General features: G+C 42.3%; 1 protein-coding gene across 4 annotated transcripts in view; it reads left to right on the forward strand.

Moving 5' to 3' along the window:
* apba2b (amyloid beta (A4) precursor protein-binding, family A, member 2b) overlaps positions 1-21,692 on the forward strand; it is a 128,312-nt gene that overhangs the window by 55,709 nt on the left and 50,911 nt on the right. For 2 of the 4 annotated variants that reach the window (XM_083550105.1, XM_083550107.1), the window contains exons 3-4: positions 13,622-14,744; positions 18,239-18,319. In XM_083550105.1, the coding sequence (XP_083406231.1) occupies positions 13,671-14,744; positions 18,239-18,319 (1,155 nt within the window). In that variant the 5' untranslated portion in view covers positions 13,622-13,670. Of the gene's footprint in view, positions 1-10,972; positions 11,265-13,621; positions 14,745-18,238; positions 18,320-21,692 lie in introns of those variants that run through there. The other 2 variants (XM_083550106.1, XM_083550108.1) reach the window with 2 other exon arrangements.

Raw genomic sequence — 21,692 nt, forward strand, 5'->3', positions numbered from 1 at the left:
AAATCGGACAGATTTCAAAAAATCAATCATATAAACGTTCCATTTGAGCACCATGTCAGCAGATTCTGACAAAAACCCCCAGAGTCGAATCACATTCAAAATGAACAATCCAGATTATCTAACCTTCAGGGAGCTAGCTACCAAATCGAATCCAAAATAGCTTCTTACAGGCCACACAGTGCACTAGATAGGGCATGGACAGCACTATGTAGGGAGTAGGAAGCCGTTTGGGATGTAGCCTACTTTCTGCTCGGATGATCAGTATTCACCATACAGCACTTTGTATTGTCGAGTCGTTTCTCCTACTGTTTATAGAGAAACAGGAGCAACATGAAAAATGTTTTTTTTGATATTTCTGGAGCTGAAGAATAAATTATTTATAAGTTATTTAAAATGGATAATAGTAAAAATAAATAAAGACTACTAAACCCTTCAGAGAAATGCCTCACCTGGACTGGTTGTCCCCTATGATGGCAGAGCTAAAATAGATTAGCTGATCTAGTGCCTGATATTCAATTGTCTCAGTTGAGATGCTACAGTCCTGTCATCAGGAGATCAGAAGTTTGTCGCTTGCCGTATGACGTTGGCTGGTGGGAATTGGCAAAGAGCGGTCAGGTGCATCACCTTGCAGTAGTTGAATATATATATAACAATCGAAAATAGAAAATATCAAATGTTTAAAATGAGGAAATGTATCAATTTAAGGGGTAAAATAAGGTATTTTTTAAGGGACGGGGCAGCAAAAGTCTGGAAAAAGTAAATGTTATTAAAATGAAACAGTTGGAGAAACATTCAGTAACTAATGAGGTTAATTGACAGCAGGTCAGTAAGATGTTGGGTATAAATCGTGTATCTTAGAGATGCAGAGTCTCTCTGAAGTAAAGATGGGCGGAGCTTCACCAGTCTGTGAAATACTTCTTCTATAAACTGTGAAACATTTTCAATAACGTTAAATAATGTTCCTCGATGTCAAATTGCAAAACTGTTGAACATCGCTTCATTTACAGAACATAATATCATCAAAAGTTTCAAAGAACCTGGCCATCGCTGTGCACGGGGGACAAGAGCAAAACTCAATATTGGATGGCTGTGATTTTTGGGGTCTCACAGCATTTAAAACAGTCACTGCATGGGATCATTACCACCTCCAGAATTCATTGTCTTTGTACACAGTTTACTTTACAATCCACAAATGCAGGTTGAATCTCTTTCATGCAGAGAAGAAGTCATGCATGAACATGATCCAGAAACACCACAATCCTCTCTAAGACTAAGCTCATTTAAAATGTTCTTCTGTACATGTTACTTTCTTTTTGACACCATATCCTCCGGACTAAAGAGGATAGGGACCATCTGGCTTGTTATCAGTGCTCAGTTCTGAAAGCTGCACTCTGATGGTATGGGAGAGCATTAGTGCCTGTGGAATGGGCAGCTTGCACATTTGGAAAGGTTTCATCAGGGCTGAATGGTATATATTCAGGTTTAGAGAAACAAATGCTTTCAGTCAGTAAACGCTATTTTGGGGATGGACTTACATTTGAGTAAAGACACTGCTAATTGCATACTGCATCTATTAGACTCGCATGACGTCTTAGTAGAAGAGTCCGGGTGCTGAACTGGCCTGCCTGCAGTCTAGACCTTTCATCATTTGAAAACATTTGGAGCATCATGAAACACAAAGAACACAACAAAGGAAACCCAGAACTGTTGAGCAGATAGAATCCTGTATCAGAAACATATGGTCCAATATTCCTCTGTCAAAACTTCAGCAACTGGTCTTCTCAGTTCCCAGATGACGTGATGCTACACAGTGGAAACACGGCCCAGCCAAAAAACCTTTTTTGAGACATGTTGCAGCCATGAAAGTCTAAATGATCTTTTTTTCCCTTAAAATTGTATAAATTCTGTATAAACATTTGATGTTTTTTTCTGTTTTATTGTAAACAGTATATTGATTAATGAGATTTGCAAATCATTGCATTCTGTTTTTATTTACATTCAGCAGTGTCCCAACTGTATATATATATATATATATATACTTCAACACTCTGTACACTCCCACACATTGACTGCCTGTAAGTGTATGCAGGTCACATTCCCATGTGCTGCAGTGTCTTTGCATCCCTCTGTGGTTTCCTAAACCTCTTAGTGTGTGAAATTCGATGGTGCTGTTCACAACATCAAGGACAAGTGCTGATTAGTTGTCATCTGTGCCTGGGAGCTTCATTCTTCTGCCTTTTTCTCCAGTCTAGGCAGCAGTAATGAGAACGCCTGTCAACAATTAGCACAAATATTATGCATAGTGCAAAACTTAATTGAGAGATGAAGCCCTTACGACTTCTTTGCGAAACGTGTTCTGCTTCCGTCAGCTAGAAGTCAAAACGTTTTCCGATACCTTCATCTTACACTGTAATGTTTGCTCTCATGGTGGTCGATTAGAAAAGCACAACATCCAGCTGTGGCAATCATTCAACGTTTCAGCATCGAATGTTACGTTACATACGTTTATACCTTCATTATCTCGCAGCTGCCGCTTTTGCTCAGATGTTTTTGGAGAAGCTGGGGACCGGTCCGAGAGACACATTGTTCCAGGCAGAGTCTGGCGGACATCCAAACCATCTGCATGACTTCATGTTCACACAGACTGTGTTTGCAGGATTGCTGATGGACTGCTTTCCCCCCAGGGGTCCGTTTTATGAGCAGGAAATGAACATCATCATCATCTAAACACTGAAATTAAATTAAAGTGAGGATTATTGAATATTACAGAAGTTTATATTTTACAGCCAGTAGCAAATACAGCTTCTGGATAAAACGTTCCATTTGTAGCACAATTGCCCCTGTCAGGGGCTTCTTCTACGACGTTCTTGCTGTGAAATCCTCGTTGCTCGGTTCCACCAATTTTTTGGTCTGCTGCGTCAGACATCGAGTCGGCGAAGGTCGAGGCGTTTCGTGGAACCTTTGTTGTTTATTTACCAAGTTTCTGCAGTGTAATATGTCTCCCGGTTCGACTTCCTTCTAATTCATAAGCGAGCGGTGAAAGCCTTCAGCATCTGCTTGTTCAAAACGGACACGATTGTGCTGCTGCTCAGATCCGCTGCGAGCTGCTTTCATAGACTTGGCAGAAAAGTCCTTAATTAAATGTACATACAAAGCTGGGAACACTCTTGTGCCTGAAAGCCTTGTTATTACAGTGTGTGTGTGTGTGTGTGTGTGTGTGTGTGTGTGGGTGTGTATGTACAGACTCTATAATAAGTATTATGAATGATGATGTCGTTTATAAAGTTTGAAGCTAAAAATTACCAAATTTCAGGTTTGTATTAAATCACGATGAGTTACGAGGGTCCGGTTTTTCGATCTTTGAATGACAATACGACAAAATAGTCAAATATGTAAAGTTTTCTGCAGCAGGCAAACGTAGCAGCGCTGCCAGGATGTACGCAACAGCTCAATTGTCACGTGTTTGGTGTTTCAAGGCCAATATCAACGATATTAAAGGAAATAGATCTCTATTCTATTATTTAGTGTGTGTGTGTGTGTGTGTGTGTGTGTGTGTGTGTGTGTGTGTGTGTGTGTGTGTGTGTGTGTGTGCGCATTGGAAACAGCAGAGAAGATACAGAATGGCCCCTAACATCCTTCTTAACTCCTCACCTACACCAGTACCTGACTTTACTAACACACTGAATGAGCTCAAATCTCTAAAATCTAGTGGAACATCTTCACAGAAGAGTGGAGCTCATTATAAGAGCAAAACAGAGACACATTCTGGCTTCTTGCCATTTAATTATTGTTTGCTGAGCATCAGATCATTGGCCTGCACCTTGACCTTGTTCCTTGATTGCAGAGAAGAATGAAGTCTCGTATCCCTGACAACACGTGTCTCTTCATTGTTTTGAGAGCTTTGTAAAAAACATCTCACCTCCTTCTGTAGGTCCTGCAGGATCTTTATTGCATATTTATGTCTGATTTATCCCAGAAGTGTGTGACCTTCTTTGTACCTGTCTGTTCTACTAAAGGAGATGTGGCATCTTTGTACCTGTGAGTTCTAGTAGAGGGGGTGTGGCTTCTTTGTACCTGTGAGTTCTAGTAAAGGAGGTGTGGCTTCTTTGTACCTGTAAATTCTAGTAGAGGGGGTGTGGCTTCTTTGTACCTGTGAGTTCTAGTAAAGGGTGTGTGGCCTCTTTGTACCTGTCTGTTCTACTAAAGGAGGCGTGGCCTCTTTGTACCTGTGAGTTCTGGCAAAGGGGGTGTGGCTTCTTGGTACCTGTGAGTTCTAGTAAAGGGTGTGTGGCTTTTTTGTACCTGTGAGTTCTAGTAAAGGAGGCGTGGCTTCGTTGTACCTGTCTGTTCTACTAAAGGAGGCGTGGCCTCTTTGTACCTGTGAGTTCTGGCAAAGGAGGTGTGTCTTATTTGTACCTGTGAGTTCTAGTAAAGGGGGTGTGGCTTTTTTGTACCTGTGAGTTCTAGTAAAGGAGGCGTGGCTTCTTTGTACCTTTCAGTTCTAGTACAGGAGGCGTGGCTTATTTGTACCTTTCAGTTCTAGTACAGGAGGCATGGCTTATTTGTAGCAACAATGATAAATAGTGTCCCCTTGTGGAGAATCTTCCTTTTGTTAGATGCGAGTGAGCTCGTGGAAGAGCCAGGACCATGATGTCTTACATCTACCAGGTACAGTGGAGAAATTGAGCCCTCGAGCTTGGAGTAATCCGTCTGGTAGTGCATGATGCCTAGTTAGCTGTAGCTCCTCGCTCTTTTCCAGAGCCTCGAGGAGCAGCTTCTGATTGCAGCAATGTTTTCTCTGCCTCGCTGCAGTGCCACATTTTCATTCGTCACTCCAGCGCGAGATCAAAGAGGCTGTAAATCCACCAGAATTTTTATGCCTTTTGTGGCCATTACATTGAAATGATGCATCACAGTGCAGGGCTTCAATACAGCAGGCTCTCAGTACGCTGATGAATGAACGTGTGCCCCTGGAAATAAGCTGCAAATCACAGTTTCTCCTGCTGGAGCTCGAGGTTTTTAAACGGTGCTCTGGGAATAAATGTGGAACAATTTCAGGTGTAAAGGATCAAAGAATCAGAGTAAATATTTGTTTCTTGCTCAATGTGTTTATGAACCTGCGACTATTTGGAACTACATGATTTAAACTCTGTTTTTTGGAGTGTGTATGCAGGTGTTGTTGAAAAGAATGTTCCCTAATCTCATCAAGCCTTTCAGTCTAATTAAAGGAGGCGTGGCTTCTTTGTACCTATCAATAATAGTGAGAAGGTGTGGTCTCTTTGTGTCTACCAATTCCATTGAAGTAGGTGTGGTTTCTTTAAAACCTGTCAGTTCTCTAGTAAAGTAGGCGTGGCTTCTTCATACCTGTCAGTGTCTAGTAAAGTAGGTGTGGCTTCTCTGTACCTGCAAGTCCTAATAATGTAGGCGTGGCTTCATTGTACCTGTCAGTGTCTCGTAAAGGAGGTGTGGCTTCTTTGTACCTGCCAGACCTAATAAGGAGGCGTGGCTTCCTTATACCTTTCAGTTCTAGTAAAGTAGGTGTGGCCTCTTTATGCCTATTAGTCTCAGAATTGGTCTCTTTGTACTTGTTATAAGAGACCTATTCCCCCATGATGGTATGGCTCTTGCTCTTGATAATCCTAGTGAAGAACGTTCATCTTCTTTCTCTGTTATCTCCTCTGGAAAATGACCAAAGACACTCAGAACACCAGCTTCTTGCCCCCTTTCCATCTCCTCATCCAGGATTTCATTCTCTTTTTATCCTAACTGTTCATTTTTTGCCTCAATCAAGTAACCTGGCTCTTCTGGAGGCCGGCTTGAGGTTAATTTGTTGCCTTAATGATCTCTTCTGGATCATTTCAGGACACTCTAGCTGGGATTTTATGATCTGTTGTAAAAATAAACGTCCTCGGGTTTTAGATGGCGCTTGTTCAGGGGGTTTCGGCTTTATTAGCCATGCTGTTGGTGTGTTTGCTTTTATATTCTCTATCTTGAGGTGGGAGCTCAGTGGTTAAGGCTTTGGACTTTGGTTCGGAAGGTCACAAGTTCAAATCCCACCACCTCCTGCCACTGCTGGGCCCTTGAGAAAGGCCCTTCCCTGCTCAGTTATCAGTCGCTCTGGATAAGGGCGTCTGCACAATGCCACAAATGTAAATGTACATTTTTAGATGTTTCTACTGGTTTGGATACAGTGGATGAATGAGGCGTATATGTAACTGCCTTGTGCTGGAAAATCCAGTGATATTTTAAATGCATTTTTTTTTCCTATTTTAGTTCTAACAAAAGCTCTGTTTTGAGTTGGGGCGTGTATTTTTAGCAGAGCTGCTGGTCTACACCAGGTTGTTGAACGATTATGTAATTTAGGAGTACTGATGTCAGAAACATCTATTTTTCATCAGCCATTATCATTTATAGACTTTCTTTCAGTCACGACTGTGGAAATGGACTACACGGACCATGTTTTTAATCAGCCACTGCACTGCACTGCACTTTTATGATTTCTGGCTAATTACATTCATATAAAGTCTGATCTCAGACCACACTGTTTGTCTCAAGCTTGTCGTTTGCGGTCGTTGTTGTCTTTTACAGTCCTCTGCTTCGTGCTCTTTCCATATCATTTGTTGAACACACACACACACACACACACACACACCTTTTAAACTGCTGTTTATTCTGCATTAAAAGACTGTGACACATTCAGAAGTCGAGTCAGGTGATTGATATGTTCTCTATAGAACATGGTGTGCATGAGAGGTGAAAGCCTTCTAATAAATCAGAGATGCTGCTGGGCTTCCATGGCTATGGAGCTGGTGTTAATGGGCAAGGTGAGGTTTTCTGCCACATGAACAAACACCAAGGAATGTGGTGCTCCTGACGATCTCCACGGAGGTGCAATGGAGTTGATGTGCAGGTGAATCTGTCACTCTGTGCTTCTGAAGTCACTCTTGCTTGGTCCTTGTTCAGAGACCGGTTGCTCCACAGCAGTTTTTTTTGGCCACGAGTGTTTCTTTTTTACGCCTCACATGTTGCTTCACATCTAGGAGAAGTTTGTCTTATGAAATCCTTCAACTCTTTCAATTGCATATGTTTTAATCGCTTATAATTATTAAGCACTTCACTTTTCCGCCTTTCATTTCTTGTTCCTCTTTTGATTTCCTGCAGACTACAACATAAAGTCCTGCACCTCCCACATTCACACATTACACTGAGAGCATTTGTTTTGAGCATATAAATAGTCCTGAGATCATTTCCAAAGCCACCTACAATGTTTACAGAGTGTAGATTTTGCTATAAAACAGAAAACTTCAGCATTGAAGTCATGTCTTTAAGACGGTTGTCTAGTCAAGGCACAATTACTTTCTGCTTACGTTTACGACATTTGGCAGAAGCCTTTACCCAGAGCAGTTGAGGATTAAGGGCCTTGTTCTCCTTTGTCTGATGATGTTAAAGGTACCTTTGATAATGTCCTGAGTCTCTGCTGGTCTCTAATTAGCTGCAAGAGACCGTCAGTAATCTAAACTCATTATCTGTGTGCATCCAAACACAATGAACCTGAGGAAGAGAGGAGTTTATAGTATTCACCCTGGAATGACTTTGGGCTCAGAGTCAATTATCGTATATTTTCTAAGTGGTTGTTGGTTTGACGATTTTTCTTGCCATGGCAGAAGAATAAAGAGACTCTTGGTGAACTCATATATAAAATCCAGAGGTTTCTATTCTATGACTTGCAGTGAAGGTAATAGTTTTGTGGTTAAAACATTGGACTGTGGGTCTGAAGGTCATGGTTATAAAATCCCACCCACACCAAGCTGCTGCTCCTGTGTCCCTGAGCAAGTCTTCATAACTTCATAACTGCTTAGCAGCAATAAAGATAAACACACCTTTTATTTATTAACTAAAAGCATTTTTTAAGTATAATACCATCAATAGTCTAAATAGCAATTTATTCCAAAACCCTTTTAAATGCAGTTAGAATTAATATTACCACTGTAGTTTACTAGAATCGATTAATTTAATAAAAAAAATATTTAAAATGTATAAAAAAAATTTTTATCTCGGAATAAAGAATCGGTTACACCACTGGTCCCCAACCCCCGGGCCGTTGTGGAAAATGACCGGATTTTCTCCTCCACATCTGTCTATGACTCACTCTTGATGCAGGTCATGATGCCTCGGTCACATGACATACCTCCATCCACTACCTTCTTAAAGGAGCTCCGGTCACATGACTTACCTCCATCCACTACCTTCTTAAAGGAGCTCCGGTCACACGTCTTACCTCCATCCACTACCTTCTTAAAGGAGCTCCGGTCACATGACTTACCTCCATCCACTACCTTCTTAAAGGAGCTCCGGTCACACGTCTTACCTCCATCCACTACCTTCTTAAAGGAGCGCCGGTCACATGTCTTACCTCCATCCACTACCTTCTTAAAGGAGCTCCGGTCACATGACTTACCTCCATCCGCTACCTTCTTAAAGGAGCTCCGGTCACATGACTTACCTCCATCCACTACCTTCTTAAAGGAGCTCCGGTCACATGACTTACCTCCATCCACTACCTTCTTAAAGGAGCTCCGGTCACATGTCTTACCTCCATCCACTACCTTCTTAAAGGAGCTCCGGTCACATGACTTACCTTCATCCACTACCTTCTTAAAGGAGCTCCGGTCACATGACTTACCTCCATCCACTACCTTCTTAAAGGAGCTCCGGTCACATGACTACCTCCATCCACTACCTTCTTAAAGGAGCTCCAGTCACATGACTACCTCCATCCACTACCTTCTTAAAGGAGCTCCGGTCACATGTCTTACCTCCATCCACTACCTTCTTAAAGGAGCTCCAGTCACATGACTACCTCCATCCACTACCTTCTTAAAGGAGCTCCGGTCACACGTCTTACCTCCATCCACTACCTTCTTAAAGGAGCTCCAGTCACATGACTACCTCCATCCACTACCTTCTTAAAGGAGCTCCGGTCACATGTCTTACCTCCATCCACTACCTTCTTAAAGGAGCTCCAGTCACATGACTACCTCCATCCACTACCTTCTTAAAGGAGCTCCGGCCGCTAACATATAATACATTACTGCTAAATTCAAACCCCCAAGAGAGAAAATGAACAAAAAACAACACACGTGGATCCACGTTTATTATTAGATTAAGAAAATACCAGTTTTTATGGTCGTATCATTTTATTTTGTTGTATTTATTCACCACACATTAAAGACCGGTCCGTGAAAATATTGTCCCACATTAAACCGGTCCATGGAGCAAAAAAGTTTGGGGTCTGCTGGGTTACACCACAAGTGAAGATATTTAAAGAGTGGTATTTGCTGATTTAACCAGTTTCATGAGAACACAACACCTTTTATTATGTGTTCCATCAACACAGACTGCAGTTTGGGGTTTGTGGGCACCTGACCATAAGCTTGGAATGTGCTATTTAAACCTCCTGTTTCGCATTTAGTCCCCATTTACTCTTCTAGGAAGACGTTCCAATAGATTTTAGAGATTTGTGCTCATTCAGAAACATGAGGGTGATGTAGGTGAGAAGGTGAGGAGGCCTGGGGTGCAGTCAGCATTCACATTATTTGTTCAGTAGAGCTCTGTAACAGGAGATCTTCCACTCCAAACCATGTAAAGCAGATCTTCCTGGAGCTGGCTTTGTGCACAGAGGCATCGTCATGCTGGAACCCGTTTGGGTCTCGTAGTTTCAGTAAAGTAACTCCTGCATCCAAAGACATCCTACACAACTGGGGAAGAACCACATATGGCAGGGAAAGTCAGGTGTCTCAGTACTTATTACGAGATCATGTTCACTCAGTAGGTAATCTGCTTAATTGCATTAATAATTAAATCTATTTTCATGTTTGCCTAATAACCTTCATACGTCCTCATGACATGTTCATATTGTCTTATTGCTTATAAAGTGTGCATCATCATACATCTATTATTTACTCGCTAGTGTATAGCGATATATAGTATATGCAAGTATGAATTTTATCCTCCATTCATTTCGGTCTTCTCTGTGTTTCGTTTTGAATCGACGTCAGGATGCGATCCTGGTTTTACAGAGCAGGTGGAATTGATTTTTTATGCATGTGCCCTCAGAGTCAATTGATATGGTAATGTATTCGAATTCAATAATAAAAAAAAAAAAGCCGTAAGAATGTACACATCATCAATCTGGCGGATTCTCATCGGGCCAATGTTTTTGGGTTGAAGGACCAGACTGGAATATTGGGCATAAAGCATACGTAGGTACAGAATATCAATCAGTCAGCATGTATTCACAGTAGTGATGAGCGTCTCCATAACCAAGGCGGATGTGATTCGCGTCTCGATGCATAGCCAACGATACGATACATTAAAGTTACACATGAAGCAGCCGCTGATGCGATTCGATACGATTCCCTCATTATGATGCAGTGCGTTCCGATTTACATTCAATTTAACACCATGCGATTTAATGCGATACGATGCAATAGAATCAATTGGATGCTTTGCAGTTCAAAATGGTGGCTAGTTCATTTTCATAGCACATCTACTAATACCTATATATAAATAAAAAACATTTATACCGATGCAAATTTATTAAAAATGATGCATCGAGATACAAATTGTATCCTATACACCCTTTTTTAAATCGATGCATCACATCGTTAACTTTTATGCCGATGCACCGCTGCGAATCTCTGAATCTCTCTTAATCTCTCATTTACACGAATAAAATCATTTGACTGATATAAAAATGCCTCAAAACAATGTCTTCCAAAGGCTATTTCTTACTACTGAAAAATGAGTAACATGGATATTGCATGTTATATTGTTTCTTCTCTGATGAGCAACAATATATCATATCTGAATCTTTAGACAAAGCTGCAGAAAAGGCGTGGCTAATGTATTCGGGGTTGTACAAAGAGGCAAAGGGTCATGGGTCCCCAGGGGGCGGTGTTTAGCTTTTAGTGATGCCATTCAGAGATCGGATTGGCCAGGGCTCTTCGAGTAGGAGGGATGTAATATGGAGTAGAAGGAAAATGGGGGAGGCTTCAGGCCATCACGGTCAATCATTTGTCCACTGCTGCTTAGATCTTTGCACATTGGTTGTGTTGCGATAAACAGAGGAAACGAGGTGGGACAGAGGAGACTCATTCACTGGCGTGATTTGTAGGTGCCGTGGTGCTGACTGGTGCCTCACAGCAGCTGATTGAAACACCAGCTTCAGAGGTGTGATTTCCCCGAAGAGCGCTTTTGTCGAGGTGTGTACAGAATGTGATCTAAGAGTGGTGACATGCTGTGAGAGGTGATACGAGCAATACGAGTGCTGGTGTGTAAATCTGGGTTTTTGTGTGTGTGTGTGTGTGTTGGGAGAGGTGGGGTTGCCTGTCCTAACTAAGTTCATGCTTCTTTGGGTGATTATGAGCTGTAATGTATGGTGATGGAAGGCATCATAATGGCTGATAGAGAGAGAGAAGGAGAAATAGTGAAAAGCAGTAACAAAAGCCCCTCTGAGAGGCTGCTGGCAGTGATGGTGTGTGTGTGTGTGTGTGTGTGTGTGTGTGTGTGTGTGTGTGTGTGTGTGTGTGAGAGAGAGACTCAGAATTAATCACTGCCACTCCCTTTCCAAGTGGAATACAGGATGAATTCTGCCTCTCTGGCCATGTCGTTCTCTTCCTTAACCATTAAACCACCAAACCCTGATAACACCACACGCATATCCGTCACCCTCTGGTACACAAGCGAGTGTGTCGACTGAATTGATCGTATGCAGTGAAATGGAAAGTTTTAAGACTGTGGTGACCTGCGATGTTGTATGGTTTACAGACAGTGGCATTGACAGAAAGAGTTGAAGATGCTGTGATGTTCATCAGGAGTGACGAGGATTTAGAAACAGGTTTAGAAACGAGTTTATTAAGGGAAAAAGTGTATTTTGGGACAAGGTGAGGGAGGTGTGATTGAGATGGTTTGGACATGTACAGAGGAGAGACATGGGGTAAATCAGTAGAAGAATGCTGAGGATGGAGACACCAGGAAGGAGGAAAAGAGGATGATAAAGGAGGAGGATTATGGATGTGGTGAGGCGGCACCATTTCTAGGCATAGACAAAGTAGGCGGTTGCCTAGAGCTCAACCAGCTGGGGGTACCAGTGAGCCCTTGCTCATTTAAATAATTGATCTGTTTTTCTGCTATAGTCTAATATAGATTATTGTTTACATACTCAAATACAGGGAATTTTGCAATGATTATTAAATGTTTTTAACGTTTTTTTATGGCAGGTTGTGAATGATTGGTATGGTTTGTGGGTGGAGCATTGTGGTGGGAAAGCGGCTCCCACTGGGTGGGTGACAATAGGAATCTCACCAAGGTGTAAAAAAGCCAGAAATGGGCCTGTGGTGGGAAGACATGCATGCAGAAAGAAGTAGATGTGGCGGTATGGAGACGGATGATCCGCTGTGGAGACCCCTAACGGGAACAGCCGAAAGGAGAAGAAGAAGTATTGATTATATGCATTGATGACTTGCCTACTTGCATATGTAGGCTATTCCAGGCTGTTCAGGCGAAAAATAAATGCTGGCTCTTTATACAGACTGAATGCCCATGTAGGATGGTGTCCAGGCCCCAGTGCGTTGGACAAGCCAGATACCACGTGCACCTCGTAAATAAAGAGCTGTCCAGGTCAATAACAGTAAGTGATCAGGCACTGAGCAGTTAAAGTGGTTCAGCTTCCTACCGTGTTGGATTGAGGCATTGATACTCGGCTGAGAGGATCGATGGGATTCAACAGAGCTTGAGTCTATGGGTGTAATTTGGTCTCATTTGTTATTGTCTGTACTTGTTTAAGCATTTGGTTGTGTGTTGTTTGTTCTGTCCTCATTCGGCCTTCGTGACTGGGGCAGCAGAATTTTCTAAACAGGGCCCTGAATTGGAATTCATTTAACTCGGACTTGTCCTTAGTATCTATGAAGGCAAAAGTGCATTTTATTCGTCACATATACATTACAGCACAGTGAAATTCTTTCTTCACATATCTGAGGTCAGAGCACAGGGTCAGCCATGATACAGCACCCCTGATGCACAGAGGGTTAAAGGCCTTGCTTAAGGGCCTAAAGAGTGGCAGCTTTTCGATACTGGGGTTTGAACCTCCAGCCTTCCAATTAATAACCCAGAGCCTTAACCACTAAGCTGCCACTTTCCCCAATGCAGATAAACACGCTCTCGGCAAAGGACCTCTTCTAAAGACCCCCAGGTGGCACATGTGTTGTTAAGGAAATTACGAGCTTGAATCACAGTGATGCGACAGCTATTTATGGTCCAGAAGAGTACATTAGGCATGATCTCTGGGTGGAAGGTTCAGTGATGCTAACCCTTCATGGCTGGTTTGTTAGCTTGGACATGTAGCAGTTTAATAAAATCTAAAGACTTCATGTGTCTGGTAGCTTAGAGTAAGAGTTGGTGTTTAATACACTTAAAACCTTGAGGGTCAAATAATGTACAGCCTACCCAAAGCAATTTAACATTACAGTAAGTGGTCTATATCGTTTGTTAGCACAAGGACAGAGTTTTTTCTGCATGAGAAAAACCCACTTATTGCAATGTCTCTTCTTTTCTGTCTCAGGACTGAAGCTCCTCAGCGATGGACAGCCAGTGAGCGTCTCTCTCTTTCTATGGCTCAGAGAAAAAGGCCTGGGGCCAGCAGCAGCAGCATGGCTTCAGCAGAGCTCCATGCTCCAGCACCATGCCCCTGCCCTGCCCCTTATCCCAGCAAAGAATGTGAAGAACAGCAAGATTCTGAAACCCCCGTACCCCCTTACTGTGACCAGGAGGAGGTGGACCTGCCTAGCAGCCATCCTGCCACCCCAGATCACACCCACGTTAACTACCATGGCCATCCAGACAGCCTTGATGGAGACTCAAGCTCGGATTATGTCAACAATACATCTGAGGATGAAGAGGACTATGATGAAGGGCTACCTGAAGAAGATGAAGGAGTGACATACTACATTCGTTACTGTCCCGAGGATGACAGCTACCTAGAGGGGATGGACTGCAATCAGGGCAGATATGGGCATGCTAAGCCACCCCCAGACACAGACGAGTGCCAGGAAGCAGTGGAGGAATGGGTGGAGGGTCAGGGCGAGGTGCGATGTGAAGTTCTAGAGCAGGACTCTGACCAGCAAATATATGACAGAAGACCTGAACCAGTCCTCGATCACCATCCACGCCATCAGTACCATCACCAGGACCAAGCTCTTCCTAGAAGCCAGGAACAAGAAGAGGAGGATGAGGAGAGTGAGGAGTATTGTGCTAATGAAGAGGAAGGACCTGAGGAGGAACAAGACCAAGAGGCGTACACAGGGGACTACTATGCCCCAGAAGACAATGGGAACTCCATGTATGCAGGCCACAAGGGCGTAGAGGGGGAAACTGGTGAAGAGACAGAGGAAGACATTGATCAGATTGTGGCTGAGATTAAGATGAGCATGAGCATGGGCAGCCTGAGCAGTGGGACTGATCAGAGCCCGGAGGAGATGACACCGGTACCAAGGCATTACCAAGCTGAAGCTGAGCCCAAAGTCGAACAAGCACCTTACCCTCCACCACACCGGCATGACGGCAGACCCAAAACCCTCAACATTCCCTCTGCAGGGCACAACCCACAGCCCCAGAGAAGCTCAAAAGGGCACTTGCACACCCCAGAGGAGAGGAGGAGATGGGCACAGGAGCAGCGCAGGGAACAGGTAAGAATGGGAGTCTACCAACAGATAACTAACCTTCTTGAACGAGTAGATGATTCGATTGATCAAGTATTTCCCAACGTCATAGTTATACAGTGATGGATTGTTTTTTATTAAGAATACATTTTGTATGTGTGCCCTTCATTTCCTGAAGAGGTTCTGGATCCACTGCAACCTCGACCATAGTAGATTTTACTTACTAAAGATAAATAAATTAATCAGTCATGTTTCTATATTTGATATCAGCCACTAAAGACATTCTATGGTTTGAGTGTATGTACACTGCCCAAAATGACACAAGTCCTAAGAGTTCATGCATTATGATATTTCTTTCTTTCTTGTATTCTTGTGATTACGACTTAAGAAACATTGTTTCTTTGTGATCAGTAATTAATTTTACTGGGTATTCAGCATAAGAACATGTTCTAGAGGCAGCATTAAAACAGCATCCTGGAAAATTAAATCCAGATAACGAGAATGCACACAAGAACAAAACACTAAAATGCATGTCCTCTTAGGACTTCTGTACAAAATATAAACCTCAGAGTGAAAATGTAGTCAGACACTGATCGTTGAACATCATGCAAAGAAAATAAGTACAACAGTTCTGCTAAATGACCTCATGTCTGTTCAGGCATGAGTGCAGGTTTTTCAGTGTAAGTATGAAGAACCTGGTGTGAATGAGACTGTGATGAAATAATCTACAGGATAAAATAATCACGTTATCTGCTGATTCATGCATGTCAGCTAACAGCTAAGGTCATGTGGTTTTTAAAGGTCAGCTGGCTTTACTGTTTTTGGGGTGTGTCAACAATTTCCCCATTTAGTGTGGTTTCTCCTTATCCTTTTGTTCTTCATCCACATGAAGAAGACGAAAAAGGGCTGACGATGCCGTTGCCATTTGCAGCTTATCAGACATGATTAAAAAAAGCTACAGGATTCGTTATTAATGATCGTAGCAGGTGTAAAAGATGCTCGCTTTACATGTTCAGTTTCAGTTCTTCCGGTTTTCCTGTTTGTATGCCGAATACAGACTACTGCCACCTGCTGGTGAGAGAGAGTTCTGTTCCCTCATTTAAGTGCAGAACGTATATGCTAGTTGTGTGTGTGTGTGCAAATGTTTTTACTGCCAGGTGATCTTCTGCTAGATGGATAGCTTTATCCAGGGAGGTCAATTTGAGACACTGAACCCACCACCAACAGGATTCATCAAGCTGCTGACCAAAGAGGACGGGTATCTGACCTTTGCAAGGTTTAGGACCCTGAAGTTCCTGCATTGTTGATGCTTGACCCTACCCTCGCTGCCACACAATACAGACTCTGCACTACAAGTCCATCTCCACCCTGAGACACCGTTTTCTGTCAATAAAAACTTAGCTTTTTAAAAACGCTCTCCAAAGTGGATAAAGTGGACGAATTTTTGTGATGTTTTGTGATTTGTGATGTGATGTTGCTTTTTCTCAACATTGCCATGGAATTTTAAAGAGATGGAAAGTAAATAAACGACAGGTGGAAACGACGTGGGCTGAAGCTCGCACGCATTACAGGGATATGAGTGTTTTTAGACGTTTTAGCGTGGACCAGAATCTTTCAGGTTACGACTAAAAACAAAAGTGTGGATTCGGAGTGTTTTAGACGGCATTTTCAAATTTATCTGGATTAGTGTAGACGTAACTTCGTCGTTCTTTAGGTCCCCTGGTGGTCTAGTGGTTAGGATGTGGCCCGGGATCGATTCCCGGTCAGGGAACCAACCTCAGCCATTAGAGTTGCACAAGCCAGTGCACTCTTAGTGCCGGTCCCAGATAAATGGGGAGGGTTGTGTTAGGAAGGACATCCAGCGTAAAAACATGTGCCAAATCAAACATGTGGATCATGAATACGGATGATCTGCTGTGGCGCCCCCTAATGGGAGAAGCCAAAAGAAAGTTTAGTGTAGACGTAGCATTAAGTGTTCCAAAAGTACAATAATTATCATTTAGGAAGTTAAAAGTCTTTCTGGACTTCTGTTTACAATAATTATTATGCTATTTTTCCTACAAAGAAGATCATAGATGATAAGATCATACCACCTGATTGCCTGTGAAGGTTAAAGCCAGTGTGATTTGAAGTATTTTCAACTTACATCAAAGGCCTGTCATTTATTTGATTCTTGTTTGGTAGATTTTCCTTATGAAAGAAAAAAACAATACATATTTACATTTTTATTTATTATTCAGAGACTTTACAGCATACTGATAGGACAGTCATCACATGGAGAACAATATATGGACACCTAAGCCCAAGATTGGTATGTGCTTTTTGAACATATCATTCACATTTAGTCCTCGTTTGCTGCTATAATAACCTCCACTCTTCTGGGAAGATGCTCCACTAGATTCTAGAGTGTGGTTCTTGAGATTGATACTCATTCAGCCACAGGTAAAGTGATGTAGAGAAGGTCTGGGGTGCAGTCAGTATTCACATTGATCCCAAAGATATTCAGTTGGGTTGAGGTCAGTGCTGTTTAGGAGGCCACTCAAGATCTAATCCAACTCATGTAAACCATCATATCTTCATATAGCTGGCTTTGTGCACAGGGGCATTGTCATGATGGAACAGGTTTGGGTCTCCAAGTACAATTGTGTGTTTTAAGGTTTGTGCGGAATGTTTGGGACGGTCAGGTGTCGCAATGCTTTGGTCCATAAAAAGTAACTACAATGAGCTTCCAGTCATTCTCCTAAACTATTTTTATTTACTTTCTCCTCCGTTTTTATCTGCAAATGCTCTGTTTTCCTATGTGACCGATCCTTTATTAAGAGTTCTACCAGCAAATATGAGTTAGTGGTGTTATATTGAGAGCTTTGCACCACACGCATTAATAACCTGACCTTTATCACAGCTCATACAGTTCAAGCACATCTGTTCATGATAACAGTCAAACTTCAGGAAGGACCTGTGTGTGTGTGTGTGTGTGTGTGTGTGTGTGTGTGTGTGTGTGTGTGTGTGTGTGTGTGTTTGTGTGTGTGTTTGTGTTTGTGTGTATATCAAGAAGTTTTTGTTTTTTTTGTTGTGTTAATTTTGTAACATAGTGGATCTGAAATGATTGTAGCTATGACTCGGGGGTGATCTGGGTCAGACCATTCCACTGAGGACCAGGACACAAAGAGCTTCCTAGAGGGGACTGTCAAATTGTTTTTTCCCCACTTCTCCCTTTGATCTTTTCCATTCTTCATCTTTTGTCATCTGACAAGCTTTGTATTGCTTTCTGGTTTCTAGAGGGTTTATATCCCTGGAGGAATCACACTGAAACTCTAGTGTTTTGATGGAACTTCTTCTTGATTCATTTCTCTCTCTCTCTCTCTCTCTCTCTCTCTCTCTCTCTCTCTCTCTCTCTCTCTCTCTCTCTCTGTGTCTCTCTCTCTCTCTCTCTCTCTCTGTGTCTCTCTCTCTCTCTCTCTCTCTGTGTCTCTCTCTCTCTCTCTCTCTCTCTCTCTGTCTCTCTCTCTGTCTCTCTCTAGGTGTCAAACAGTACAGAGCAGCCAAGAAAACAGCAGCGCTCAGATCTAAATGGACCTCTGGAGAACAACAACGTCCCTGAGGTGGATCTATTAATTTCTGATCTACAGAAACATTTAGATTTGTTTTATTTATTTCAGGGATCATTGAAGGAAAAGGAACTGATCTCACTTTTACTTCATCAGCACTTTGTAATTTATTTTATTGCTTGCAAGAAGAATAGCCAAAGCATTTGATTGACAATTGATTTTTCGATGGAAAACCAGCATTAAGTGTTTCAGAAAGGTGTCAGACCACAGTCTCCTGGTTTTCTGAAGAATATTTCCTTTTCACTGGTTATTGGAAGATCTGATCATTTTACTGACTTGGTTCATCAAAATGAAGGAGTCATTTTGTTTATTTGATTTTCAATAAGCAGATCCCCAACATGCCAACATACACCAGCACAAGTTCAATAATTTCATAATTTCATCAATCATTTACAGTAAGGAAAATAAGTATTTGAACACGCTGCTATTTTGCAAGTTCTCCCACTTAGAAATCATGGAGGGGTCTGAAATTGTCATCGTAGGTGCATGTCCACTGTGAGAGACATAATCTAAAAACAAAATCCAGAAATCACAATATATGATTTTTAAACTATTTATTTGTATGATACAGCTGCAAATAAGTATTTGAACACCTGTATATCAGCTAGAATTCTGACCCTCAAAGACCTGTTAGTCTGCCTTTAAAATGTCCACCTCCACTACATTTATTATCCTAAATTAGATGCACCTGTTTGAGGTCGTTAGCTGCATAAAGACACCTGTCCACCCCATACAATCAGTAAGAATCCAACTACTAACATGGCCAAGACCAGGGAGCTGTCCAAAGACACTAGAGACAAAATTGTACACCTCCACAAGGCTGGAAAGGGCTACGGGGAAATTGCCAAGCAGCTTGGTGAAAAAAGGTCCACTGTTGGAGCAATCATTAGAAAATGGAAGAAGCTAAACATGACTGTCAATCTCCCTCAGACTGGGGCTCCATGCAAGATCTCACCTCGTGGGGTCTCAATGATCCTAAGGAAGGTGAGAAATCAGCCCAGAACTACACGGGAGGAGCTGGTCAATGACCTGAAAAGAGCTGGGAGCACCGTTTCCAAGGTTACTGTTGGTAATACACTAAGACGTCATGGTTTGAAATCATGCATGGCACGGAAGGTTCCCCTGCTTAAACCAGCACATGTCCAGGCACGTCTTAAGTTTGCCAATGACCATTTGGATGATCCAGAGGAGTCATGGGAGAAAGTCATGTGGTCAGATGAGACCAAAATAGAACTTTTGGGTCATAATTCCACTAAACGTGTTTGGAGGAAGAAGAATGATGAGTACCATCCCAAGAACACCATCCCTACTGTGAAGCATGGGGGTGGTAGCATCATTCTTTGGGGCAGTTTTTCTGCACATGGGACAGGGCGACTGCACTGTATTAAGGAGAGGATGACTGGGGCCATGTATTGCGAGAACATCCTCCTTCCCTCAGTTAGAGCATTGAAGATGGGTCGAGGCTGGGTCTTCCAACATGACAATGACCCGAAGCACACAGCCAGGATAACCAAGGAGTGGCTCTGTAAGAAGCATATCAAGGTTCTGGCGTGGTCTAGCCAGTCTCCAGACCTAAACCCAATAGAGAATCTTTGGAGGGAGCTCAAACTCCGTGTTTCTCAGCGACAGGCCAGAAACCTGACTGATCTAGAGAAGATCTGTGTGGAGGAGTGGGCCAAAATCCCTCCTGCAGTGTGTGCAAACCTGGTGAAATTGCAAACAAAGGCTCCTGTACCAAATATTAACATTGACTTTCTCAGGTGTTCAAATACTTATTTGCAGCTGTATCATACAAATAAATAGTTTAAAAATCATACATTGTGATTTCTGGATTTTTTTTTTACCCTTACTCTAACCCTTACCCTAACCCTTACCCTAACCCTTACTCTAACCCTTACTCTAACCCTAACCCTTACTCTAACCCTTACCCTAACACTAACCCCAACCCTTACTCTAACCCTAACCCTTACCCTTACTCTTACCCTTACTCTTACCCTTACTCTTACCCTTACTCTAACCCCTAACCCTTACCCTTACTCTAACCCTAAACCTTACCCTAAACCTTACCCTAACCCTAACCCTTACCCTAACCCGCTCTTTGAGACTTCTGAGTCATATTGAAGACTCGTTAAAAATGAATGAATCGTTTACAAACGACTCGTCACATAACGATTCGTTATGGATCACAATAACCGATAGTATCCGTTATTTTAGGTACGGCTCGTTGCATCTAGAAATCTGCTGCTCCGAATAACACCCCAAAATAAAGTAGTGCCAGAGTATTTATTTAAACGAGTTACCAATAATGACACCAATGAATTTTAGTTATTTATGTTCCACCACATGCAAAACTCCTTCATGGAGCTCAGTGAGGTCTTTAGGAATTGTCTACAATCGCTGTCTGACTCTGGATGAAACTGGTAATAAAAAGACCTTTTTACACACACACACACACACACACACACACACACACACACACACACACACACAGTTTTTTAGATAGCACATGAAAATCAGATATTTTGGTCTCTCAGGGTTACACAGACTAATGTGTTCATTTCATCTCATGTAGCACATGTTGGAGGAGCCGAAATTGCTCAATTGGAGTCATTTTTTCTGGGTAATTGCTTTCAGAATAATTAGTGTGCCATTTGTATTCAGATGCATTCGAACACACAGTCTGCAAATTTGGCTCCTCACCGAGCAGAACAACGGCTCTATTAAGGCTGCGGGGTGTTGGATTTGATTGGAGAGGTCTTCTCCAGAGCTCCACAATCTGCTCCGTCTCAATTTCTAGGGCAACTCTTTTTCGTCTATGTTTCAGGTTCTGGGTCAAGAGTTCTTTTTCTTCTTATGTAGCTGCGAAACCTGATATATTAGATATTTTTCTGCAGTGTAATGTGGAGAGGAACTTTTCGAGGTCACTGTGCAGGAAGATGATCCAAGGATAGATAACTGTTTATTTTAAAGAAGCTGTACATCTCGTCCTGCGTGGCCTTCATTTAATTACCCTGATGGATGCAGCTTTGGGGCTTTTCTCCCAGAGTGCCTTTAATGGGTGAAGATACTTTATCAATGCAGACACTGAGGTGGCTTTTATAAAGCGAATGCTGTGCTGTGTTTTCCTCGGAGACCTCACCACAAAACTGTCGAGATCAGACGATGAATAATTGATATGACTCTGTACATCGTGTGTCCGATTTAACACTGAATGAGCTGTTTACCAATTAGATACACTGTATTGACAAACGTTTTGGACACCTGACCTTCCAAGCCATATGTGGTTCTTCACCAGAAGGTTGAAGGCACACAAGTGTCTCTGGATGCAGAAGAATGATATTCTCCCTTCACTTTAACTAGGAGATCC

The sequence above is a fragment of the Silurus aristotelis genome (genome assembly GCF_946808225.1).
Source record: "Silurus aristotelis genome assembly, chromosome: 9".
Taxonomy (NCBI): Eukaryota; Metazoa; Chordata; class Actinopteri; order Siluriformes; family Siluridae; genus Silurus; species Silurus aristotelis.